The sequence below is a fragment of the Hibiscus syriacus genome, unplaced genomic scaffold (genome assembly GCF_006381635.1).
Source record: "Hibiscus syriacus cultivar Baekdansim isolate YM2019G1 unplaced genomic scaffold, ASM638163v2 tig00111027_pilon, whole genome shotgun sequence".
NCBI lineage: Eukaryota > Viridiplantae > Streptophyta > Magnoliopsida > Malvales > Malvaceae > Hibiscus > Hibiscus syriacus.
In genome coordinates, this window is record NW_024062960.1 from 2,629,725 (window position 1) to 2,655,309 (window position 25,585).

At 34.0% G+C, this 25,585-nt stretch overlaps 1 protein-coding gene across 1 annotated transcript; it reads right to left on the minus strand.

Annotated features, from left to right (window-relative positions):
- Positions 1-671: 671 nt before the first annotated feature.
- Positions 672-22,277, minus strand: LOC120150974 (two-component response regulator ARR6-like). The gene is made up of 6 exons (XM_039163542.1): positions 22,017-22,277; positions 21,852-21,928; positions 21,688-21,765; positions 21,230-21,603; positions 10,134-10,140; positions 672-683 (listed from the first exon to the last, which is right to left on the minus strand). The coding sequence occupies exons 1-4, from the start codon at positions 22,177-22,179 to the stop codon at positions 21,235-21,237; spliced, it is 687 nt and encodes a 228-aa protein (XP_039019473.1). The 5' UTR covers positions 22,180-22,277; the 3' UTR covers positions 672-683; positions 10,134-10,140; positions 21,230-21,234.
- Positions 22,278-25,585: the final 3,308 nt, after the last annotated feature.

The window sequence follows — 25,585 nt, forward strand, 5'->3', positions numbered from 1 at the left end:
ACACTATATTTAACATTGAGCAAATAATTTATACATACTCGTCAAAAGGTAAAGCTAATGGACTCAAAATGCAGATTTCGAGCCAATCCGGATACATATTTTTCGTAACATCGTGCCGCATTTTTCTTGGTCCGGTATCTAGTGCTTTGATGTGTTGGTGGATAAGAAAATATATAAATAAAGATACTAAAAATAATCTTTAAATTTAGATTTAATTTTGATATTCATTAATGATGAATCTGATTTGAAAAATAAAACTTTTGTATACAAATGATGTGGGAAAAAAGATTGATGTGGTGGAAATGGTTCATAAAATAATTTCTTCCGATTATGACACGACTCGCTGCATATCCAAAATTATTCATTTAAATGCTAAACACAGATTTTGTAATGCTGATTTCTCATCAAATGTTTTAAGAGGATCTACTGTAGAGAACAAAAAACCATTTTCACCTATTGTAAATACAATTGAAGTATTTAATGGCAATAATAATTAGAAAAATATCTAACGGTAATGTCTTCATTGATATGAACATTATTGAGTGATGCAAAAGATAAACAGTATTGATGAAAATTGAAGAAATGGGGGAGGATATCAAGACGAAGAAAATGAATAGTGTTAAAATGGAGAACTATATTATCATCTGTCAAGCACTGTGGTTGCTCTTATTTGGGAATTGTTTCTGGCTTGATCATGAGCATGTTTCACTTTCCTCAGCCTGCAAAATGTGTGCATACAGGGACATGCTAGGCAAAAAGACTTGCTTCATCAACAATTGGTGCTGATAATTTTAAGCGACCTGATCCTTCTACTGTGTTTTAGTCATTGGCTCATCAACAAAATGTGTTTTAGTCGATTTCTTGGAGCAAGTGCTTGTGAATGGCAAAGCTGTTCCCTCTCATCAGGCCATTCACACTTCCATTTATGCTCATCATAAACCATGAATGCTGTGTTGAGGAGTTCGATCATAAACAAAGGGAATGATTTGTTGTCAATTTATAATGCAAAATGATTGTCAAGTTTCACATTCTTAATTGATAGTTGAAGATATAAACTGGGGAAAGAACAAAACAAAACAAAACAGAAAGAGAAATGGAAAGTGAAGATACTAATTTTTTTACCCATATTGATTTATTTATTATTATTATTATTATAATTATTATTATTATTATTATAAATATTATTATTATTATTATTATTATTATTAAATATATTAAATATATATATAAATAAAAAAAAATTTCCGGCCCAAACCAAACTGAAACCCTAAACATTTAGGGTTTCAGCTAGGGTTTCTAACCCTAGCGCCGCAGCCGCCTCAGCCAACGGTCCAGCTTCCAGCCGCCTCTGCTGCCAGTGCCACGCCTCCATCGAAGCCTCCAGAAGACCCAGATGGTCACCCACGTTGCTACTCTAGCAGTGAGTCACCACATAGTTCGGTGACTCACCGAAATCCGCTCTTCGGACCGGTCTGAGACGAGTGCCGGTGATGGCTATAAAGCCATCACCCAACCTGCAAAGGAGAGAACACACAGAGACAGAGAGAGACAGAAAATAGAGAGCAAACGTCCCACAACCAGCAAAAACCAAAACAGAAAGGAAAAGAAAAGAAAGGAGCTTACCGAGGAAGCCACCGGACCCCTTCAAACGTCACCAAAACCTTTGGAAACCGAAGGTACTTCTTTAGATTCGCTTCGATCAGAAGCTATTTAGGAGAAAGGAACACCGGAACCGTCCTTAGGACGGTCCGATCTATCTAATAGTGTAAAAATAAAATTTTCCGGCCACCGGATGCGGTGGCCAGCGGTGAGGGTCACGGCGGCAGACGGTTGCCGTCCGGTGACCGGCTTCCCTCCGATGAGGGAAGCTAGAGAGAAGCCAGAGAGAAATTTGTTCTCTCTCTGTTAGAGAGAGAACAGAAATGAAGAAATGAGAAGCTGGCCCGTAGGGCCAGCCAGTTTTGGGTATTAATACCCTCTCCCAAACGACGTCGTTTTGGGGAGGGTATTTCTGTAATTTCATAAAGGGTAAACCCCGTCCGAAGCCATTCCAACTTGTAATTTTTACATTTTAGTCACTAAATCAAGTTTATAATCTTTTTAATTCGGTTCTTTAATTTCATTTTTATTTGTTTTAGTCCTTTATATTAAAATAATATATATAGGATAAATAACAGATTTAGTCCTATAATTTTAATAATTAATATTTTAATCCCGAGTTTATATTTTTTATTTATTTTAATATAATATCCGAATTTTATATAGTTTTATTTCAGTCACTAAATTAATAAAATAAAAAAATAGCATGTTTAATCCCTATAATTTTGATTAATTATGAATTAGGTTTTTAATTTTAATTTTACTATAATTTAGTCACTTATTTTAAATGTTTTTTTATTTCTTTTATTGCTTTTAAATACATAGTTCTAATTGTATTTATTATTTTAATTTTACATGTCTAAATATTTTTATTATTATTATGTAGTCATAAATATATATATAATAAATAAATATTTATTTTTTAAATAAATTATTTTTAACATTTATTTTTCAATATCGAAGAAAAGGGCAGTCTTAATACAACTGGATGTCCTATTCTGATATTTTAAAATTAAATATTATAAAAAATTATTATTTAATTTTATTCAAATTAATATTTATTAATATCAAAGAAAAGAGCTGTCTTAAGACACCTAGAAGTCCTTTTCCGATATTTTAAAATATTTTTTATATAATTTTGAAATAATAAGATTATAAATTAAATATATTTTAAATTTTAATAATAGAGACAATTTATAATTAAAAAGTACCAATTTTGGGCGTTGTAGGGGTGCTAATCCTTCCCTAAACGTAACCGACCACGAATCCCTTTTTATTATTAAAAAGAACGAATTTTTGGTTATAAACGTAGATCAGTTCATTTTTTTTAATTGATGTTTTCTTAAAACTCTTTTAAAAAAATAAAATAATAATTTTTAGGTATTCGACCTACCTGACCCAAAAGGCCGATGGCGACTCCCAAATTATTTTCAAAAACCATTTATTCACATCAATTTTCCCGCCAAATAAATATTTCGTGCCCGGACGAAAACCGGTTACGACAGCTTGGCGACTCCGCTGGGGACCTGGTCAAACTTTTAAAAATCAATTATAAATTGTCTCTATTAATTATAAATTAAAATTTCATATATTTAATTTATAATTTTATATATATATATATACATATTATTTTTATAGTATTTATATATATTATTAATATTTCATTTTATTTACAAGTATTTTATTTCATTATTTATTTTTCTGTCAAAGGTTTGAACATTTCTCCTCACACACAACACTTGCATTGCATAACATAAAGCTCTATAATTGAGTTTGTCCCTTTTAAGTGGGAGTGAAAGCGACGTCTTCGTGAGAATTTATTCTCCGTGTCAGACCTAGCAAGTAACTTTTGGGGTTCATATGCTCTATGTCTTCGTGAGAATTTATTCTCCGTGTCAGGCATAGAGAAATGTATCCCCTCGAATTGAACTCGATCCACTTTAGTCTGTAATGGACTAGGGTTGAGGGTTATCAACCCAAGGGGCAATAACAAGGACAATTCGGGTACCTTTATTCTTAGATCTGAAACCCTGCATATAAAAAACCCTAGAAACTCTTCCGATCTGAAGTCATGCCAAAATTTTGTCCAAAATAGGTGTACACACAGGAGAAATGAATTCTAACTTTCCTGTTAATTTATTTATTTTCTTTACTGATTAAATTACATGTATATTTGAATTATTTAAATTTAGAAAAAGCATGTTTAAATAAAAATATTTAGGTAAATGTTATTATTAAATTTCTTTATTATGTAAACTAATTCATTTCTTTTTGTGTGTTCTTTATTTTTTCTGTTTGCATAGCATCATACAGGATAAAAGGCATTGATCCTTGTGTTAATTGTCTCATTGGAAAGCCTTCATCCATGGATAAAAAGTGTTCAAATCAAGTAATTCTAAACTCAGAAGTAAGACAGTGGGCTGAGGACTTACAAAGACAAGAAGGAGACAGTCTGCAGGATGATTATGTATCTGACTTGGCCAGTTATGCTCCAGTTTCACTAAAAAGAAATAATATGCAAGATTTGCGAAGTATTTGGGAAAGTTGGGATTCAAATAAAAAATTGCAGTTTTATCAGACTTACGGAGACATCCCATATTTGCTCTATGTTGAAGTTGATGATGAATTACTCAGAGCCCTAATTCAATTCTGGAATCCAGGGTACAATTGCTTCACTCTCAATAAAGAGGACTTGGTCCCTACTATTGAAGAGTACACAACTTTGTTACATATCGAAGGGGCTTTGGAGAATCGAATCTATTCAAAGTCAATTAAAACTCAACCCTTTCGAGTTAAATTAGCAAAGATTGCCGGGGTACGAGAAGAATGGGTGGCATCCCGTACAAAACAAAAAGGCGAAAGCGAAGGCATTGCTTGGACCAACATTAAAGAACTTATTCAGAGCCATCCAGATATTAAAGTACGATTCGATTTATTTGCTCTGGGTATGTATGGTATGGTCATCTTCCCAAAAGTATTGGGATATGTTGAAGCTGCAGTGGTAGATTTGTTTGAACAGCTACCGAAAAAGATTAATCCTGCTTCTGCAATCCTAGCAGAGACCTTCAGATCGTTAAATGCTTGTAGAAAGCTAGGAGGTGGACGATTCTCAGGGTGTACCCAATTGTTATATGTTTGGATCCGTAGTCATTTCTGGAGGACAGAAAAGGTTTCATACCGACGCTTTAATACGGATTACTCACCATTAAAAGAATTTCTGGAGCATGAATGGCCGAAAGAAATTAAGAAAGATATGTGGATTAATGCCTTTCGAAATCTGCAAAGCAATGACATTGTTTGGCGAGCCCCGTGGCAAATCCAAAGGGAATTCTTTTACAAATGTGGAGATTACAATTGGATAATGCTGCTCGGATTATGGGGAGGAATTGGGTATGCACCACTTCTGGTCATAAGACAGTATGAAGGTCGTCAATTTGTACCTGTCACCGCTGGATTACATTCATCTGAGTTCGCATTCCACAGAAAAAATTATAAAAGAAATATCATGGAAGCTGTTACAGCTTGGAAAACAACTTTTTGTATCCGAGCTAAAGCAGCAAAAGAAATGCTAACTCCTGATTATGAGGAATGGAGATATGTCAGGAAAAATGAAAATATTCCTCTACCAGATCAAAATGAGGATATCTCTATGGAAGATCGCATTAAGGTGGTTCCATCAGAGATTGAAATCCTGAGAGCTGAGTTTGAAGCAGAAAAAGAAGGATGGTCAAGAGAATTAGAGCAAATGAGACGAGATAAAGCTATGTTGGGTGTTGATATTGACTTTCATTCATCACAATGTGCAATGTTGAGAGAAAACAAAGAAAAAGTTGATGGTGAATTTAGAGTATTAAAGAAAAATTACCAAGAGTTATATAAATCCCGGAAAGCATCAGGACCAAGCCAATCGACGGTACAGATGACCAGAGAATTGAACATCGAAAAAAGTCGAGTTGAAGATCTGAAAGGAAAGAATAGCCGTCTACTCAAAAGCTTTGAGAAAGGAAAGCAAAAAATTGAAGATTTTGAGGTCGACAGAAGAGAGCGAATTATAAAACACAAGGCTGAACATCGCGAGATCATGAATGAAATGCAAAGAGAAAGGGATCGAGCCAAAGATTTAGAAGAAATGAAGAATGACATCTTTGATAAATTTGAAGGTGAGAAAAATATCATGTTCCAGGGATTTGAATCTGAAATGAACCAGCTGATTGTTGAACTTGAAGTCAGGGGCCAAAAGATTGAAGAATTCAATGTTGAAAAAGAAAAATGGGAGCTGGAAAGAAAGAATTTCAACACCAAACTTGAGGTGGAGCAAGAAGTGGCTAGTAATTGGATGCAAAGATGCAGAAACAAGAATGTTCAAATCTAAAAGCTTAATCAAAGAACGCAAGAAGCACGAACAAAACTTGAAGAAGATCTGGATCAGTCTAGAAACAAAAACTCAGAGTTTAACGCTTACATTTTGCAACTTGAAGAGTCATTATTTCAAGAAAAGGTTCGTCTAGGACCTAATGATCTCAAAGAAAGTAATGAGGAAAGTGCTTCACTGCGAAGACGCATTAGAGATCTTGAAAAAATTCTGCACAATTGTCAAGTCAGAATCACTGAGTTAGAGCAAACTCTTGAAGGAACGAATGAACAATGGCAAAAGTCAACTAATTTCTATGTTGAAAGAAGTGAAGAAAGAAGTAATATGGTGTTCGAGGCCATGGTACAAATGAGCGAAGTTGCTAGATATGTTGGGGAACTAGATGTTGAAGCCAAAATAATTAAGCATCACGTTGATCCAGTTTCTAAGATCGGAAAGAAGGTGTCATGGTTAATGAAAGAAATTATAGAGCTTAATAGGAAAGCTACGCCTTATCTGTAGTTATGAACTATTATAAAGAAACTTTTGTATGCCGATGAAAGTTGTTCTATGACAGTTAACTTTTTGGGATTAATACCTTTTTGCATACATACATTTTGCATACATTCATCATTCATTTCATGATTTTCTTTATGAATATTTTTATTAAGATAAAATTATGAGTTAAAATTTGAAAAAAAATAATATCAAAAGATTTTTCAATCGCAGTTATTCTGGTCAAAAGAGAAATACAACATCACTACGGTACTAGACAAGCTACTAAGAGAATTATGGAGGATAAAATACAATGTATTGAGGAACAACATAATAAAGAACAAGCAGAAATGAGAATGAAGCTGGAGAAAATTGAAGCCAATATTGCAAATTCACAAGACAACATGATGCAGAAAATAGAGGACATGTTTAAAAGACAGGCTATCATTGGAAAAATGCATGAAAATCCTGTATCTTTCGACCAAGAACCTATGTATCCTCTAGGTTTTCCACCAGAACCAATTTATCATTCTGGTACTACACCTATACAAATCAATGCTCGTACATCTGCATTTCAAGAAGCCAAACCACATGAAAATCAACAAGTGGATCCTGCATTTTCAAGCAAAAATCCGCTTATATCAGATATGAAAATAGGGGATCTTAATACTGAGCATTTAATCCCAGATTTGAATGAGCTGAATGAGAAAGAAAAAGTAAATGAAGAATTGACCAGACAGATCAAGAGCTTAGAAGAACGAATGAAATCCGTGGAAATAACTGAATCATTCTATGGGTTTGACGCTAGTGAGTTGAGTTTGGTTCCAGACTTAATCCTCCCCATCAAGTTCAAAGCTCCTGCATTTGATAAATATGACGGTACTACATGCCCTTCATCCCACATTACTATGTTTTGCCGAAGAATGGCATGATATGTGAAGGACGAGAAATTGTTAATTTACTGCTTTCAGGATAGTTTGACAGGACCGGCTTTAAAATGGTATACTCAATTGACCAAAGCCAACATTAGATCTTGGAAAGATCTGGCTAAAGCATTCTTAGAGCAGTACCGCCAAATAACAGACATGGTTCCTGATAGATGGACTCTCCAAAACTTGGAGAAAAAGAATAATGAAACATTCAGACAGTATGCCCAGAGATGGCGTGACACGGCAGCCCAAGTTCAACCACCTTTGTCAGAAAAAGAAGCCACAGTAATATTTGTCCATACATTGAAAGCTCCTTATTTAAATCATCTAATGGGGAATGCAACCAGAAATTTTGCAGATTTGGTCATTTCTGGAGAACTCATTGAAAATGTCTTGAAAAGTGGCAAAATTGAATCAAATGAGGGGTCTAGTTCCAAAAAACCTATGTACCGGAAAAAAGAGAACGAAGTCAATAATGCAAATTCTTACAACAAGGATTCATCGAAAAATGTTACAATAACCCAACCAAGGGTTAAGAAAGAGGAAACAAACACTAATCGAGCAGAGTCCAGAGGATCTCGAAAGGAAAATGAAAGGTTGTCTTTTACACCTTTACCAGTACCATATGCTGAGATCTATGATTCGCTGTTAAAAGCAGATGTCATACGGCCCTATCCTTTGGTTCCCATGCAACCACCATTCCCTCATTGGTATGATACAAAGGCACACTGTGTTTACCATGAAGGAATTACGGGTCATTCTATTGAAAACTGTTTGGCATTCAAAAGGGTGGTTCAAAATTTGATCAACACTGGAAAGTTGGAATTCAATACACCATCTGCATCAAATCATCCATTGCCAAATCATGGAGATAAAAACGTGAATACAATTCAGGAAGAGAACAGAAAGAAAGCAAAAACTGACATTTCTGAAATTAAATCTCCTTTTGTTTGGGTATTCCAACAACTCTCTTTAGCCGGTATAATTCCACAACAATTTAGGCCAAAGCAGAATGAAGACAAGAATTATTGTGAATATCATCAAGAGAATGGGCATAAAATTCAACTATGTCCTGAGTTTAGGGATTTGGTGCAAAAATTGATGAACAACAGAGAAATAGAATTCTTTGAAGAAGAACCAGGGAAAAAAGAAGATGATGTTTGCTCATCAGAGGATTCTAAACCTAATCAAAGAATAAATGATCCTGTGATCATTAATGTGAAATCATCTACGGCGATTCCTGCACTAATAAAGCCGAAAGTAGTTATCACCACTCCTCTACCATTTCCATACAAAGATACCCGCAGGGTACCTTGGAATTATACTACCAATGTTTCAATGGTAGAAGGATCTGTTTCTCTAGAAAAAACAGAAGAGAAAATACAGAGTTTGGATACAACATCGACGTCTGAAGCAGTGAGCGAAGTCGGTTTCTTTACAAGAAGTGGGAGATGTTACTATCCCGAAACATCCAATGCTTCAGAACAAGTGAAAGCAAAAGGAAAAGCCATGGCAATACCTCAGAAGGTATTTGATGATGAATCCCCTCCAGCATTCAATGAGCCTGTGACAGAAAAACAAGCTCAAGAATTTTTGAAATTCCTGAAACATAGTGAGTATAGTGTGGTTGAACAACTACACAAACAACAAGCGAGAATTTATATTCTTGATCTATTGATGAATTCAGAAGCACATAGAAATGCTTTGATGAAAATTCTCAATCAAACATTTATCCCTGAAGATATATCCCTCAATAAACTTGACAGAATTATGGGACATATAGCCGCTGACAATTACATAACATTCACGGATGATGAAATACCGGAAGGCGGAATGGGGTCAGTAAAAGCTTTGAATATCACGACACATTGTCATGGTCATGTGTTGCCAGGAGTATTGATTGACAATGGATCCGCTCTCAACCTGATGCCTCTAGTCACACTTCAAAGAATGCCTGTGGATAAATCACACATGAAGAGTTATCAGAATGTGGTACGAGCCTTTGATGGTACTCAAAAAGAGGTTCTTGGGAAAATGGAAATACCATTGTTAATTGGACCAGTCATGTACAATATTGACTTTGTGGTGATGGACATCCACCCTACATATAATTGTTTATTAGGGAGGCCATGGATTCATTCAGCAGGAGCTGTTCCTTCTTCATTACATCAGAAATTGAAATTTGTTGTTGATGGACAACTAATATGCGTAGGAGCTGAAGAAGAAATCATTGCGTCTATAACAAGTGATGTTCCATATATCGAAACCAATGATGATGCTCTTGAATGCTCTTTCCGAGCTCTTGAATTTGTCAATGCAATCTTTATTGCAGAAGGAAGCAAAATTCCATATCCCAGATTATCTGATTGCACCAAGATGACGGTACGACAAACTTTAGGCATCGGAGCTAAAGCTGGGAAAGGTTTAGGAAAGAATCTTCAAGGGATTTCGGTTCCTGTAAATATACAGATGAAGAAAGATCGTTTTGGGCTTGGATTTAAGCCCAATTTTCAGCAAAGGAACAAAGAGATGAAAAGAAGATGTGAAGACAGAAAGACAAAATTGAAAGGGGGAGAAATCCTTTGGAAACACATGTCTTTCCCACAATTGAAGACCACATTCAGATCAGGGGGAACAATTAATGTAGAACAGCAGCTTGTTGAAGCCTTTAAAGAAGAAAAGTTGACGAAAGATCAAAGCATAGTTGAAGAAGCTATGAATGGATTATTTATCAACATGATCATGAATGACAACAAGACTGGCAAATACTTGGATAGGATTCGCCCATGTTTTCCTGGAGAAACACTCAACGATTGGACCACTGAAGATCTTCCTATAGTTTTTAATATTAACGCAGAGTAATATTCAGAACTAATCTTTATGTTTAGCTCAAAAGTATGAAAACTTTTTTGTTATCTTGTAAAAGAAATTATGTTAAATATAAGAAATTTTCTTTAAAATTTTCAGATGGCAATCATTCTTTACATTTTCTTACATTTATACATTTATTTATTTCATAAATTTACTATATTCTTTCGGAAATATGTCCGACTTAAATTTGCAGGTGTCACCATGTTAATAGCATGTTTATTCCTAAATTTAATCAAGTGATAAATTTAGAGTAGCCTATATGTTTGGAAGAAATCAATGGGTGTGAGGATGAACTGGAATGTGATGTTCCTACTGAACTATTAAGATTGGTAGAAAAAGAAGACAAACAAATTCTACCCCACAAAGAAGAGATTGAGACTGTGAATTTGGGAACATATGAAGAAATGAAAGAGGTGAAAATTGGTAATACTCTGACAATCCAGATAAAACAAGAATTGATAAATCTCCTTCAAGAGTTCAAAGATATCTTTGCCTGGTCTTATCAAGATATGCCTGTTTTAAGTACAGATATAGTGATACACAAGCTTCCAATCAATCCAGAATATAAACCGGTCCAAAAAAAGCTCAGACGAATGAGGCCAGAAATGTTGTTGCAGATCAAAGAGGAAGTGATGAAACAGATCAATGCAGGTTTCCTACAGGCATCTAAATACCCAGAATGGGTAGCCAACATTGTTCCCGTACCAAAGAAAAATGGGAAAGTTCGAATGTGTGTGGATTACAGAGATCTCAACAAAGCTAGTCCGAAAGATAGCTTTCCATTACCCCACATAGACACATTGGTGGACAATACTGCAGGGCACGCATGGTTTTCATTTATGGATGGTTTTTAAGGATATAATCAGATAAAAATGAATCCTAAAGACATGGAAAAAACAACATTTGTAACCATGTGGGGCACATTCTGTTATAAAGTGATGCCATTTGGATTGAAAAATGCAGGGGCAACATATCAAAGAGCCATAGTAACTTTGTTTCATGACATGATGCACAAAGAGATTGAAGTATATGTAGATGACATGATTGCCAAATCCCGAACTGAAGAAGAACATGTTCAAAATCTGAGAAAGCTTTTCCAGAGATTGAGGAAATATCAATTAAAGCTCAACCCCGCAAAATGCACTTTCGGGGTAACTTCTGGAAAACTTTTGGGATTTGTGGTAAGCAAAAAAGGAATCGAGATTGATCCAGATAAAGTAAAAGCAATTCAAGATCTTCCACCACCCAATACAATAAAAGAAGTTCGAGGCTTTTTGGGAAGATTAAATTATATATCTCGGTTCATTTCTCAATTAACTGACAAATGTGATCCAGTGTTCAAATTACTTCGAAAGAACAATCCTGAAGTCTGGAATGAAGAATGTCAAGAAACTTTGGATATTATTAAGAAATATTTATCCAATGCCCCAATTTTAGTATCACCAATACCTGATAGACCATTAATTCTTTACTTGACGGTCTTCGAAAATTCGATGGGATGTGTACTAGGACAGCATGATGAATCTGGAAGAAAAGAAAAAGCTATTTATTATCTGAGCAAGAAATTTACCGATTGTGAAATTCGATATCCACCAATACAAAAATTATGTTGTGCTTTGGTGTGAACTACTCGAAGACTCAGACAATATATGTTATACCATACTACTTGGTTGATATCCAAACTTGATCCATTGAAATTCTTAATGGAATCACCAGCTTTGACAGGCAGAATGGCTAGATGGCAAATGTTATTATCTGAGTTTGATATTGTATATGTCAACCAAAAAGCAATAAAAAGAAGTGTAATAGCTGATTTTCTGGCCAGTCGTGTATCAAATGATTATCAGCCTTTGAGTTTCAATTTTCCTGATGAAGATTTGTTATGTATATCCATGAATGAAGAAGTCAGAACAAATGACACATCTGCATCTTGGAAGCTTTACTTTGACGGAGCATCCAATGCTTTGGGACGAGGAATCGGGGCAGTGTTAATTTCTCCAGAAAATGTTTATTATCCCTTTACAAGTAGACTGGAGTTCTTTTGCACCAATAACATGGCAGAATATGAAGCTTGTGTCATGGGATTAAAAGCAGCTATAGAAAGAAAAATCAAATGTCTCAAAATATATGGAGATTCATCGTTAGTGGTGTATCAATTGCGAGGAGAATGGGAAACAAAAGATCCCAAATTGTTGGAATATCGAAATTTTACCCTCGAATTAGTGAAAGAATTTGAGAGAGTTACCTTCAATTATCTCCCTCGAGAAGAAAATCAAATGGCAGATGCTTTGGCTACATTAGCTGCTATGTTTCAAGCAACTAAAAAAGTTGATATGATGCCAATCAAAATGCAAGTATATGAAATTCCTGCACATTGTTATAGTGTGGAAGAAGAAGTAGATGGTAAACCATGGTATCATGATATTCTGCAATATATCAAAAATCAAAGTTATCCACCAAATGCATCAGAAATTGATAAAAGAACCTTGAGAAGAATGGCTGTTGGATATTTTCTTGATGGAGAGATTATGTATAGAAGAAGCAATGATCAAATGCTATTGAGATGTTTAAATATCAGCGAAGCTAAAAGCATCATTGAAGAGGTACACAGTGGAATATGTGGAACACATGCAAATGGTCTTTCCATGGCCAGAAAAATAATGAGATATGAATATTATTGGGCTACCATGCACACAGATTGTATTAATTATGCAAGGAAATGTCATAAATGCCAGATATATGCAGACAAGATTCATGTACCCCCATCTCCTTTACATGTAATGACAGCACCCTGGCCATTTTCTATGTGGGGAATAGATGTCATTGGTGCAATCACACCAAAAGCATCGAATGGACATTGCTTCATCCTTGTGGCAATTGATTATTTTACCAAATGGGTTGAAGCTGCTTCATATGCCAATATTAAGAGGTCCACAGTCTGCAAATTCATAAAGAAAGAGATAGTTTGCCGGTATGGCCTACCAGAAAGGATCATTACAGATAATGCTCTGAACCTGAACAACAAAATGATGACTGAACTTTGTGTACAGTTTAAGATCAAACATGCAAACTCAGTGGCATATCGTCCAAAGATGAATAGGGCAGTTGAAGCAGCAAACAAGAACATCAAAAGAATCATTACAAAGACCACTGAAACTTACAAAGATTGGCACGAGAAGTTACCTTTTGCTCTATACGCATACCGAACTACTGTTCGAACTTCTACTGGGGCAACGCCTTTTTCTTTAGTCTATGGGATGGAAGCAGTCTTACCAATTGAAGTTGAGATTCCATCACTTCGAATATTGAGAGAAATAAAATTGGATGAATCTGAATGGATCCAAGCTAGATTTGATCAATTGAACCTTATTGAGGAGAAAAGATTGAAATCTATTTGCCATGGACAGATGTATCAGAAACGGATGATGAAGTCTCATGAAAAAAAAGTACATCCAAGAGAATTCCAAGAGGGTGATCTAGTACTAAAAAAGATCTTGCCTATACATAAAGATTTCCGTGGGAAATGGATGCCTAATTGGGAAGGGCCATACGTTGTAAAAAAGGCTTTTTTCCGGAGGAGCGTTGATCTTGACAGAAATGGATGGAAAAATTCTGAGAAATCCAATAAACTCGGATTCTGTCAAGAAATATTATGCTTGAAGAGAAAAAGAAAGAAAGAAATAGAAAAAAAAAAGAAAAAAAAAGAGAAAAAGAAAGAAAAAGGAAAAAAGGGGGTCAAGGTGAAAACCCACAAAGGGCATCTTGTAACCAAAGGAAGGATTTGAGTTGAAAACCTGAAAGGGCAGCTCAAATGCATGTTGATATTAGGCATTCGGTAATTGAACCCTCTTAAGATTTTGACAGTTTGGGAGAAACTTCACATCTACAAGCATTTTGACAACGTTTGAGATCTTCCAGACAAAAGCTTATATCATTACTCTAAATTGTGTCAATTTGATTAATTTAGAAATACTTATGCTAATAATTTGTTGAGACATTTGAATTTTTATCAATCTTATGCTTGTCATAACTTTGAATACAATTCTATCTATTTCAAGTTCAATTTATTTGAGATTCAATTTATTTTCTAAAATTCAATTTATTCTTCTATGAATTAACATAATTTTGAAATAAGTTAAAGATTTCTGAATATCACTTTATGTTAATACTTTTAAATGCATGGAATACAAAGTAAACCAATCATCATCATCATAAATCCATGAACAAGTCATTATTTGCACTCTGGATATATAGAGTAACATTTGTTACAGTATTCTAAAAGTTGAGGATGACCAGTTTTACTGTTAACTAAATCGTTCCATGGTTTGAAAAGAATGGGATATATTGGAACAGCAGAAGAGACAGCTGTCGTAGCAGTCATTGCAAGAAAATGCACCAATAAAAATCTTCTAGTTCATCATGATGATGTTTATTGCTTCCATCAAGATTGTTACACGGGATTCTACCGACAACAAGGTCGAATCCGCCAAATCTACTCATCAATTGCTCCAACCGATCATCATTCAGTTCTTGCACATCTGTTTTCAAAGATATACTAAGACAGTAGAAGGCGACCTCTTCAGCATTGATTCCAGCAAAAAGAAACAAGACATTGATATCACTGGGAAACATGTCTCTATACAGATCCTTGTGTATGGTTTTTAAGGAAACCTAGAAGCATTTCCACCTCATCAGGTTCAAGTGGAGCAACTTTATTCCTTCCAACCCATACTAGATTCCATTTTCAGCACTCATCAAGAACATACTTCTGGACATTCGAAAATGGCTCTTTGTCATAAGCTTCAAGAGCCATACAAATCCTTTCTGTCAATTTGGCACTTCCTGTACATGTTTATAAACAGTTCAACTTTGTTCTTGGATTCCAAGAAGGCCATCATTTCTTTGTCAATGGAAAAGCATCAACACATGGAGGAAGCAGAATAAGAGAAAATCTTTTCTTAATTGGTAGAATTATGAATATAGCCCTTTTCAGTGTAGTAGCATGAAAATGCTTCGAATCTACAAATTCTGGCTTTACATCGAATAAGTACTGTGATATCCCAGTCCAAACATTAACTGGAACAAATGCCATGTGCTCATAGCATCTTCTAGAAGTGTTATTTGAGTTATCTGATCTGGTTTGGTAAAATCAATCATTGAATTTGGAAGAATAATGTGCTCATAGCATCTTCTGGAAGTGTTCTTTGAGTTATCTGATCTGGTTTGATAAAATCAATCATTGAATTTGGAAGAGGAATGTGCTCATAGCATCTTCTGGAAGTGTTCTTTGAGTTATCTGATCTGGTTTGGTAAAACCAATCATTGAATTTGAAAGATAAATAGACTTAATAGCATCTTCTGGAAGTGTTCTTTGAGTTATCTGATCTGGTTTGGTATGAAACCACAGAACCAATCATTGGATTTGAAAGATAAATTTGCTCATAGTAGAAATAAGGAGACTCAATAGCATCTTATGGAAGTGTTCTTTGAGTTATCTGATCTGGTTTGGTAAAACCAATCATTGAATTTGAAAGATAAATAGACTCAATAGCATCTTCTGAAAGTGTTCTTTGAGTTATCTGATCTGATTCGGTAGGAACCCCAGAACCGATCATTGGAATTGAAAGATGAACTGCATGATCATCTTCATTAAGAAGCTTCTTTTTAAGCTTCCTCTGCTTCTTCCTTTTCCACAAATCATAGCCCAAGTTTCGTCTTTGCTTGTAATTGGGATCATTGCATAATGGCTTCCCATCTTTTACCGGAAGAAATGTGTCAGCAGCCTTAGCCATTTGAGCAGTACATATAAAATTTGTCAAGTCTGCAATTGATGAATCTGAACCACATCTCTCCATGGCTATTGAAGCTTTAGCCTCTGAGAATCCCATTTTTGTCAAGTATAACAGTTTATTCTCCTCATCAGAATCAGAATTCAAGATTTCACGGTATTAAAAGAACTATCGATATTTGTGAAATCATCTTGAAAGGTCATTTCATAATCAGATGAGTTGTTATCAGAATCAACATGTCACATGCATGCAAGCTTTTCAGGAGCCTATACTATTGAGTTTTATTCTCAAGAGATTTTGTGACATTATATCTACATTTGTCAAAGATGATAGATTCTCTGATATGAAGAAGAAAGATTTATTGGGTTTCTACAACTGAAGAAATCTTCAGTTCACCAATCTGAAATCAAATAACTTAACAATCATGCATCATATTTAGGCATTTGCAAAAATAGGTGCATTTTCATTCATTCTCATCCATGTTGAATTCTGACAGGAATTTCAAAGATTTTAGCAAAGATTTAAATCCATTATTCAATGGATAAACAGTGTCAGTTCGAGTTCATAATGAGAAGAACTCATCTGAAGAAGGAAGAAGAAGTTCATAATGAGAAGAATTTGTTCAAACTTTTGCTCAAATCCATCACTTGATGGATCAGCTTTTCCAGTTCGAGTTCATAATGAGAAGAACTCATCTGAAGAAGGAAGAAGTTCATAATGAGAAGAATTTGTTCAACCTTTTGCTCAAACCCATCACTTGATGGATCAACTTTTCCAGTTCGAGTTCATAATGAGAAGAACTCATCTGAAGAAGGAAGAAGAAGTTCATAATGAGAAGAATTTGTTCAACCTTTTGATCAAATCCATCACTTGATGGATCAACTTTTCCAGTTCGAGTTCATAATGAGAAGAACTCATCTGAAGAAAAGAAAGTTCATAATGAGAAGAACTTGTTTAACCCTTTGCTTGAATTCATCATTTGATGGATCAGCATCGCCAAAGAGAGTTCGTAATGAGAAGAACTCATCTGAAGAAAAGAAAGTTCATAATGAGAAGAACTCATTTGAAGAAAAGAAAGTTCATAATAAGAATAGCTTATTCAACCTTTTGGATGACTCTATCACAGAAGGAAAAAGGTCAACATCATCCCCAGTGGAAAGTTCATAATAAGAAGAACTCATCTGAAGAAAGAGAAGAATTTATTCAACATCTCCATCATAATCAAGTGAAGCCAAATGGATAAAAAAATTTATTATCTTTTCATCTTTGCCCTATTCCTGTTAACACAAGAATGAGCAAAGAGGGGCAGCTGAAGATACTAATTTTTTACCCATATTGATTTATTTATTATTATTATTATTATTATAATAATTATTATTATTATTATAATTATTATAAATATTATTATTATTATTATTAAATATATTAAATATATATATAAATAATAATAAAATAAAATAATAAAATAAAATACAAGCCCAATTTTCCGGCCCAAACCAAACTGAAACCCTAAACATTTAGGGTTTCAGCTAGGGTTTCTAACCCAAGCGCCGCAGCCGCCTCAGCCAACGGTCCAGCTTCCAGCCGCCTCTGCTGCCAGTGCCACGCCTCCATCGAAGCCTCCAGAAGACCCAGATGGTCACCCACGTTGCTACTCTAGCAGTGAGTCACCACATAGTTCGGTTACTCACCGAAATCCGCTCTTCGGACCGGTCTGAGACGAGTTCCGGTGATGGCTATAAAGCCATCACCCAACCTGCAAAGGAGAGAACACACAGAGACAGAGAGAGACAGAAAGCAGAGAGCAAACGTCCCTAAACCAGCAAAAACCAAAACAGAAAGGAAAAGAAAAGAAAGGAGCTTACCGAGGAAGCCACCGGACCCCTTCAAACGTCACCAAAACCTTCGGAAACCGAAGGTACTTCTTTAGATTCGCTTCGATCAGAAGCTATTTAGGAGAAAGGAACACCGGAACCGTCCTTAGGACGTCCGATATCTAATAGTGTAAAAATAAAATTTTCCGGCCACCGGATGCGGTGGCCGGCGGTGAGGGTCACGGCGGCAGACGGTTGCCGTCCGGTGACCGGCTTCCCTCCGATGAGGGAAGCTAGAGAGAAGCCAGAGAGAAATTTGTTCTCTCTCTGTTATAGAGAGAACAGAAATGAAGAAATGAGAAGCTGGCCCGTAGGGCCAGCCAGTTTCGGGTATTAATACCCTCTCCCAAACGACGTCGTTTTGGGGAGGGTATTTCTGTAATTTCATAAAGGGTAAACCCCGTCCGAAGCCATTCCAACTTGTAATTTTTACATTTTAGTCACTAAATCAAGTTTATAATCTTTTTAATTCGGTTCTTTAATTTCATTTTTATTTGTTTTAGTCCTTTATATTAAAATAATATATATAGGATAAATAACAGATTTAGTCCTATAATTTTAATAATTAATATTTTAATCCCGAGTTTATATTTTTAATTTATTTTAATCTAATATCCGAATTTTATATAGTTTTATTTCAGTCACTAAATTAATAAAATAAAAAAATAGCATGTTTAATCCCTATAATTTTGATTAATTATGAATTAGGTTTTTAATTTTAATTTTACTATAATTTAGTCACTTATTTTAAATGTTTTTTTATTTCTTTTATTGCTTTTAAATACATAGTTCTAATTGTATTTATTATTTTAATTTTACCTGTCTAAATATTTTTATTATTATTATGTAGTCATAAATATATATATAATAAATAAATATTTATTTTTTAAATAAATTATTTTTAACATTTATTTTTCAATATCGAAGAAAAGGGCAGTCTTAATACAACTGGATGTCCTATTCTGGTATTTTAAAATTAAATATTATAAAAAATTATTATTTAATTTTATTCAAATTAATATTTATTAATATCAAAGAAAAGAGCTGTCTTAAGACACCTAGAAGTCCTTTTCCGATATTTTTAAATATTTTTTATATAATTTTGAAATAATAAGATTATAAATTAAATATATTTTAAATTTTAATAATAGAGACAATTTATAATTAAAAAGTACCAATTTTGGGCGTTGTAGGGGTGCTAATCCTTCCCTAAATGTAACCGACCACGAATCCCTTTTTATTATTAAAAAGAACGAATTTTTGGTTATAAACGCAGATCAGTTTATTTTTTTTAATTGATGTTTTCTTAAAACTCTTTTAAAAAAATAAAATAATAATTTTTAGGTATTCGACCTACCTGACCCAAAAGGCCGATGGCGACTCCCAAATTATTTTCAAAAACCATTTATTCATATCAATTTTCCCACCAAATAAATATTTCGTGCCCGGACGAAAACCGGTTACAACAGAAAGGGCAAGGAATAGAACTAGACAGTTTGAGCCAGCTAACAACTAAAATGAAAGAAGACAAGGTAAGTGCAATGCCGGCGGGCTGGCTAGCTGGCAAGGTGGAGCAGTTGTCTTGTTTTGGGCCCTATGGGGGTCTGTAATATGAACATTCGGATCCTGGCATTGGCATACGCATATTCGTTTGACATCGTAAATGGAATAAAATAGACTGTAATGATCGCTTCTATAAATATATATTTATAATATTTTATTTAATTTATTAATAGATCATATTGATAATTAAAAAGAAAATTGCTGGACAGTGTATATGTGTGATGGTAAAGTTGGTTGCAGGAGAATGAAGAACCAAAAACTGACAGCCAAGTGTAGGATCCAAAGATCTATCCAGAGTATCAGCAGTTGTGCCCAACAGGCTAACAGAATTAGAGGTAGGGTGCAAAGACATATAAAACTATATGTGAAATTACATGAGACAGTAGCCATAGAGGCAGTTCCCACCTAGTCCCCTCTTCAGGGAACAATACAGCACAACATAACAGAGTTAGAGGTAGGGTGCACGGACATATAAAACTATACGTTTTTACGTGTTTAATTATTAACATCACATACATTATGTCATCATTTAATAATCTAACACGTGTTATGTTATTATTTTTTATGATAAGACATATGTCATATAATTCATTTTGTGTTACATAATATATATTACATCATTAAATGAATGCATGTAAAAAAATTATATCAACAATAAGGATTAATCATTAGTCAACTAACGATTTACATCTAACATAAATTATTTTGATTAAAAATTAAAACGTCGAAAGTAAAATACTAAAAAAAAGATAAAGTTAACATTTATATAAATGTTTAGGATATTTTTATCATTATGTAAATCATTTATTAAAACTTGGTATATCCTATTCAATTATAAACCTACAATCTTCAAAATTTCACCAAAATAATATCAACCTGAATATCAACAATAATTTTAACAAATCGAACCCATGAACTTTAAAAATATTAAAGTAACGATAAATTCAATCAAGTAAAGCCTCAAACCTCCTAAATTAAGAGCACGTATTTAAGCATATTAAAATCATAATTTTTCTAGCGTTTTAAGTGACATATCTTACTAAATGATAACATTATTACAAATAAATCTTAAACATATAAACCACTAATATAATTATATAATTATAAGATTGTTTTAAAAAGTATTAATTCTAATATTCTAATTTATATAACATCATAAAAATATTTAATATTAAAAAACAAAATTGACCTTTTAAATACAATTTACTATATATAATTATATATTCGTGAATGTGAAAATTTAAGTAATTGACTATGAATTTATTACCTTAAGTACAATTAATTCAATAAATCCAACATATTTTTGTAAGAAATACGTATTGAAAACTATAATAAAAATATGAATTTTTAGAATTAAACAACTTATATGTTCTTAAACAAATTATTTATTGAAAACTATAATAATTTATCTGTGAATCCATGTAAAAATATATATTTAGAATGAAAACAATTTTAGTTTAAATTACAAAGAAAAAATGATGTATAATTAGATAATATTCATTTAAATTAGGAAAGACAATTAGATAGTAATTGTTTAATATATTGTCTCAAATTGCTTATAAATAGTGGGTTTAAATTACTTCTAGATATTATTTATGAAATTTATAAAAATGGACAGTAATAAAGAAAAATAATTTGATAAAAAAAGGAAATAGTTTAATCTGAGTTAGCATCTGAAACAGGATTTTGTTACATTAATTAGTTTATAAATTAACAGAATAAAGAAGCACAAAAGGGAGGAATTTGGTCTCTTCCGAGAAGTTTCAATTTTTATTAGTAAAAATATGTTCTTCAAAACTCGTCATTTTGAGACGTCTGGTCGGAGAATCCAGTGCCGATGGAGAACATGGTGTTGATGGCGATGACGACGACGATGGCGAAGTGGACGGCGGTGATGAAGAAGATCGGTCATCGCCGTCGTCTCTTATCTTTCTCTTGTTGATTCCTCCTCTTCTTTCTTCTCCCTCCCTGAAATCTGTTGTCATGTAATCTATTATGCGTTTCACATCTGATAATTTCACCGGTTTCACTATGAAATCCTCAGCCCCTTCCTCTAAACATCTGTCGATTCGAGCTACGACGTTCTCCGATGACATGATCACCACCGGGATTTCTCTAAAAGCAGAGGATTCCTGTTCATATTAAACCAACATTCATTCAGATGAACATTGCAGAACTTCGGAAGAAAACGAATTCCCCGAATTTTTCTTTCTAACCTTAACCTTCTTCAACAATTCGTAGCCGGTCATCCCTGGCATGCAGTAATCTGTGATGATCAGATCAACCTTCAAACCCTGGAAATCATGAACAAATGCTGAAAAAATCATAGATTTAGAACACCAACGGCGCCCATGAAATTCAAATTCAAAGCAGAACTCACATCAAAACCATTAGCTTCTTTCTCCTCATCCAATCCCAGGAACTGTAAAGCTCTCCGGCCACTATCCACCGCCGTCACTGCAACAATCCGGAATCCCATTCAATTCAAATTTAAAGAATGATTAATTAAAAAGTGAAAAAAATACTTGGAATCTCGATGACCAACCTCTACAAGAAGTAATTTTTAGCAACCTTTCAATTACTTTCCGATCAACGAGGCTATCATCGACGGCGAGGACATGGACTTCCTCAGAATCAGAAGCTGAAAGATCGTATCCGTCGATCTCCTCCGCCCTCCTCAGCCAAGTAACGGCGCCGTTCACCGCCATCCCAATGATAACACAAACAGAAAATTCTCTTGAAAAGAAGAAGAGAAAGATTTCAACTTTAATTAATAGGGTTACCCATCTCTCTATGCCTGGCTTTTTATATGCAGCAATGTTTCATTTTCTTAGACTTTTTTTTTAAATTTTAATTTTTGTTTTCTCTCTCAAATCAAATCTTCCTCTGTCTAAAAAATCCCGGAAATCTTATTTTTTATTACAAAGGCAGGGACGGCTCAATAGTTGCTGGGATTCAAAAATCCACTTCGGTGCCTCATTGATTATCTCGTCTAGGGAATCATTTTCTCGTTATCTAAAATCTCGAAAAACGTCGGTTTCGAATGAGCCGGGAAGGTGACCGGAGGTCAATATGGGAACGCGCCGTCAAATCCGACACGGCTCTCAAACCGGCGGCATAAAATAAAAACAGCTTAAAAATCCGTTCTTTGAAAAGATTGATTGAATTGGACAAACAGCATCTTTACTATTTCTGGGAAAAGTATAGTAGTTTCTAATTTTTTATTAAAAAAACTTAGAACAGATCCAATAAATTTTTAGAATAATAATTAATCGGCTTTTTGTGTTCATCAGAATATTTTTGATTAAAATTAAAAAATAAATAAATTTAATTTTTGAACCATTTTTAACGCTTCGTTACTTGATTCATTGACACGTGTTGGATTTTAACGGGATCGAACTGATATCGATGATTTAAGGAATTTAAAGAAAAATAAACACAAATAAATGACTTTGATTGTATTGATATAATTTATTCGGTTATATTAATGAATTTTTCTTTCATATAATAAACTTATTGATATATTTGTAAAGGAGAATATAAAAAATATAAATTTTTTATTAAATGTATAATATGGTATATGAATTTATTTTATAAAATTATATATATATATATATATATAAATTTTTATTTCATTTATTAATTTATGAATTATTAAATTTTTTATTTCTATAATATTATTTAAATGAAACTATTTTTTATTTATAAAAGAAGGAAAGCAAAAATAAATATATATTTGGAGGGGATAAGGACATGAAAGGGAAGATATAAAACGCAAAAGGTGGAAAGGAAAAGGTGGCCAAAACGACAAAGAGAGATCTGGAGGAGTGCCAAAGCAAATCTTGGGAGGAATGCGGGGACCAACAACAAATCTTCTCTTCCCCTTTGCCTGAAAATCAATCATCATATGATCTCATCTGATTCAATCTTTTTTTTCTCTCTATTATTTTATCTCACGAATACGTATTGATACTATGGTAAAACTATTCTCCAACTTTTTGCACAAATAGTTATTTTATATTTTATTTTGTCTTTTAATATTTTAATTTTTTTTTGTTAAAACGGAACTTATTAGATAGAAATCTTTAATTAATTAAAGGTTAACTTATATGACTAATATTACATATGTCACATAATCACTTTGGTAACGTAATAACTTTTTTTATTTTGAAAATGGAATTTTCATTAAATTAAACTAAGCCAATGGCATCGAAAACAACAGTGTTTGCAATACACTCAGGAAAGTCATGCACAAACCAAACACGAGAAAAACCCATTTAGCCAATTCATGGGCGACTTGGTTGGCTGTCCTAGGGCTGTAACATACCTTAAAATTTACTTCCTCCGTAAGAACGTTTTGAGCGTGTTGTAGGAGAAAGCTTGGTAAGGACAAGTCCAGTTGGGGAGAAAGAATCTTGTTAACCACCCCATAAGAATCAATTTCAAAAATGACCGAATGTCAACCATTCTTATGAGCCAATTCGATTCCAGGGATTAGCACCATTGCCTCAACCAGTTCAGCGTTGTAAAAGCTCGACAACCGTCTCGCATGTCCTCCAATCACCATGCCATTGTGATCTTTAGCAATAAATCCAACAGCAGCAGCAAAAACGTTAACTTTTATGGAGTTCGGAGGGGGCTTCGATAATTTTTTGAGAGAAGCAGCAAACCAGGAAAATGGAGGGCTATCGTTGGAATGAGAAACATTCATAAAATCATCTCCAATGAGCCACGCGAAGTCTACTACATTCCTAGAAGGTTGGAGCACTCTTTCGTGAATCCATTTATTCCTTTTGTTCCAAAAATTCCAAATCAACAATAAAAGCTTTGAAAACTTATCACCAGTAAGGATCATCGCAGCTGTCTCCAGCCATACTTTGCCAGACTGGAACTTTCCATTGAAACCGCGGGGGTCAATTATCTTGTATCTTGTATAATCTTCACTTTATCTTCCACTTCTTTAATTAGTTTAGGGCCAATTACATCTCGATCATTGAGTTCATACCAATTTAAGGGCGTTCGCCATTTCCTCTCATATAAGGCTTCATAAAGAGTCATCTTAATACTAGAATGATAATTATAATTATAAGTGAACTCTGCTAAATGCATATATTTTTCCCATGATCCTTTAAATTCAATTATGCATGCCCTTAACATATCTTCCAATTTACTTTTTGTAACTCGGGTATCTACTACATTGGCTAAGAAAGCCTCACAACCTTGAAATAGCAATTTCTTAACAAACATCACTGAGATCACATTTGACAATGAATTTATTCTTTCACCAACCACTACAATCTCATAACCCTCCGAGTCTTTCAGAATTAACCTCTTTAATCGACAATCCACAATGGCATGATAGGAGGAAAACCAGTCCCTGCCCAGAATTATCTCAAATTCCTCTAAAGGTAATTTCATCAGATTTGCCGGAAACTTAATTCCTTGAATTATTAACGAGCAATCTTTACAAATACGATTTACCTGAGCATTCTGGCCTAAAAAGGATCAATTAATATTATATCACTAGACATAGGTTCTAACTGAATTCCTCTTTCTTTAACTAGTTTAGTGCTCATGTATGAATACGTAAAACCAGAATTAATTAAAACAAATACAAGTTTGCCAAAATGATAAAATGTACATGCAATGATTTCCGGGTCATCTCAGTCTGCATCAGTTATGATATTGTATACTTTAGCTGGTGTATAGAACTCAGGCTGAGAAGCAGATTGTGTTGGTCCCCTAGTCGTAGTCTTTCATTTTCCTTTCTGAGAAGCAACAATAGATCTCTAAGTCTTAAGTGGTTCTCTAGTTATCATGGGATAATCTCGTATAAAATGTCCAGTATTTCCACAACGAAAACATGCCTCTATGACAGCTCGACACATTCCAGGGTGACTTTTACCACACAACTCACAAGGTTATAACTGACCTTGAGATGGTATTCCTGTACTAGCAGCAGCTGTCTTGGATTGTCTAGATTTTCTAATATTGACTTCTTTACAGTTTGAGGCAGTAGACTCGGATCTATTCTGATATCTGGAACTTATACCTCTGCCTCACTTTGACTGAAACGAAGATGAAGATGCTCCCGATCTCTTTGTTGATTGAATT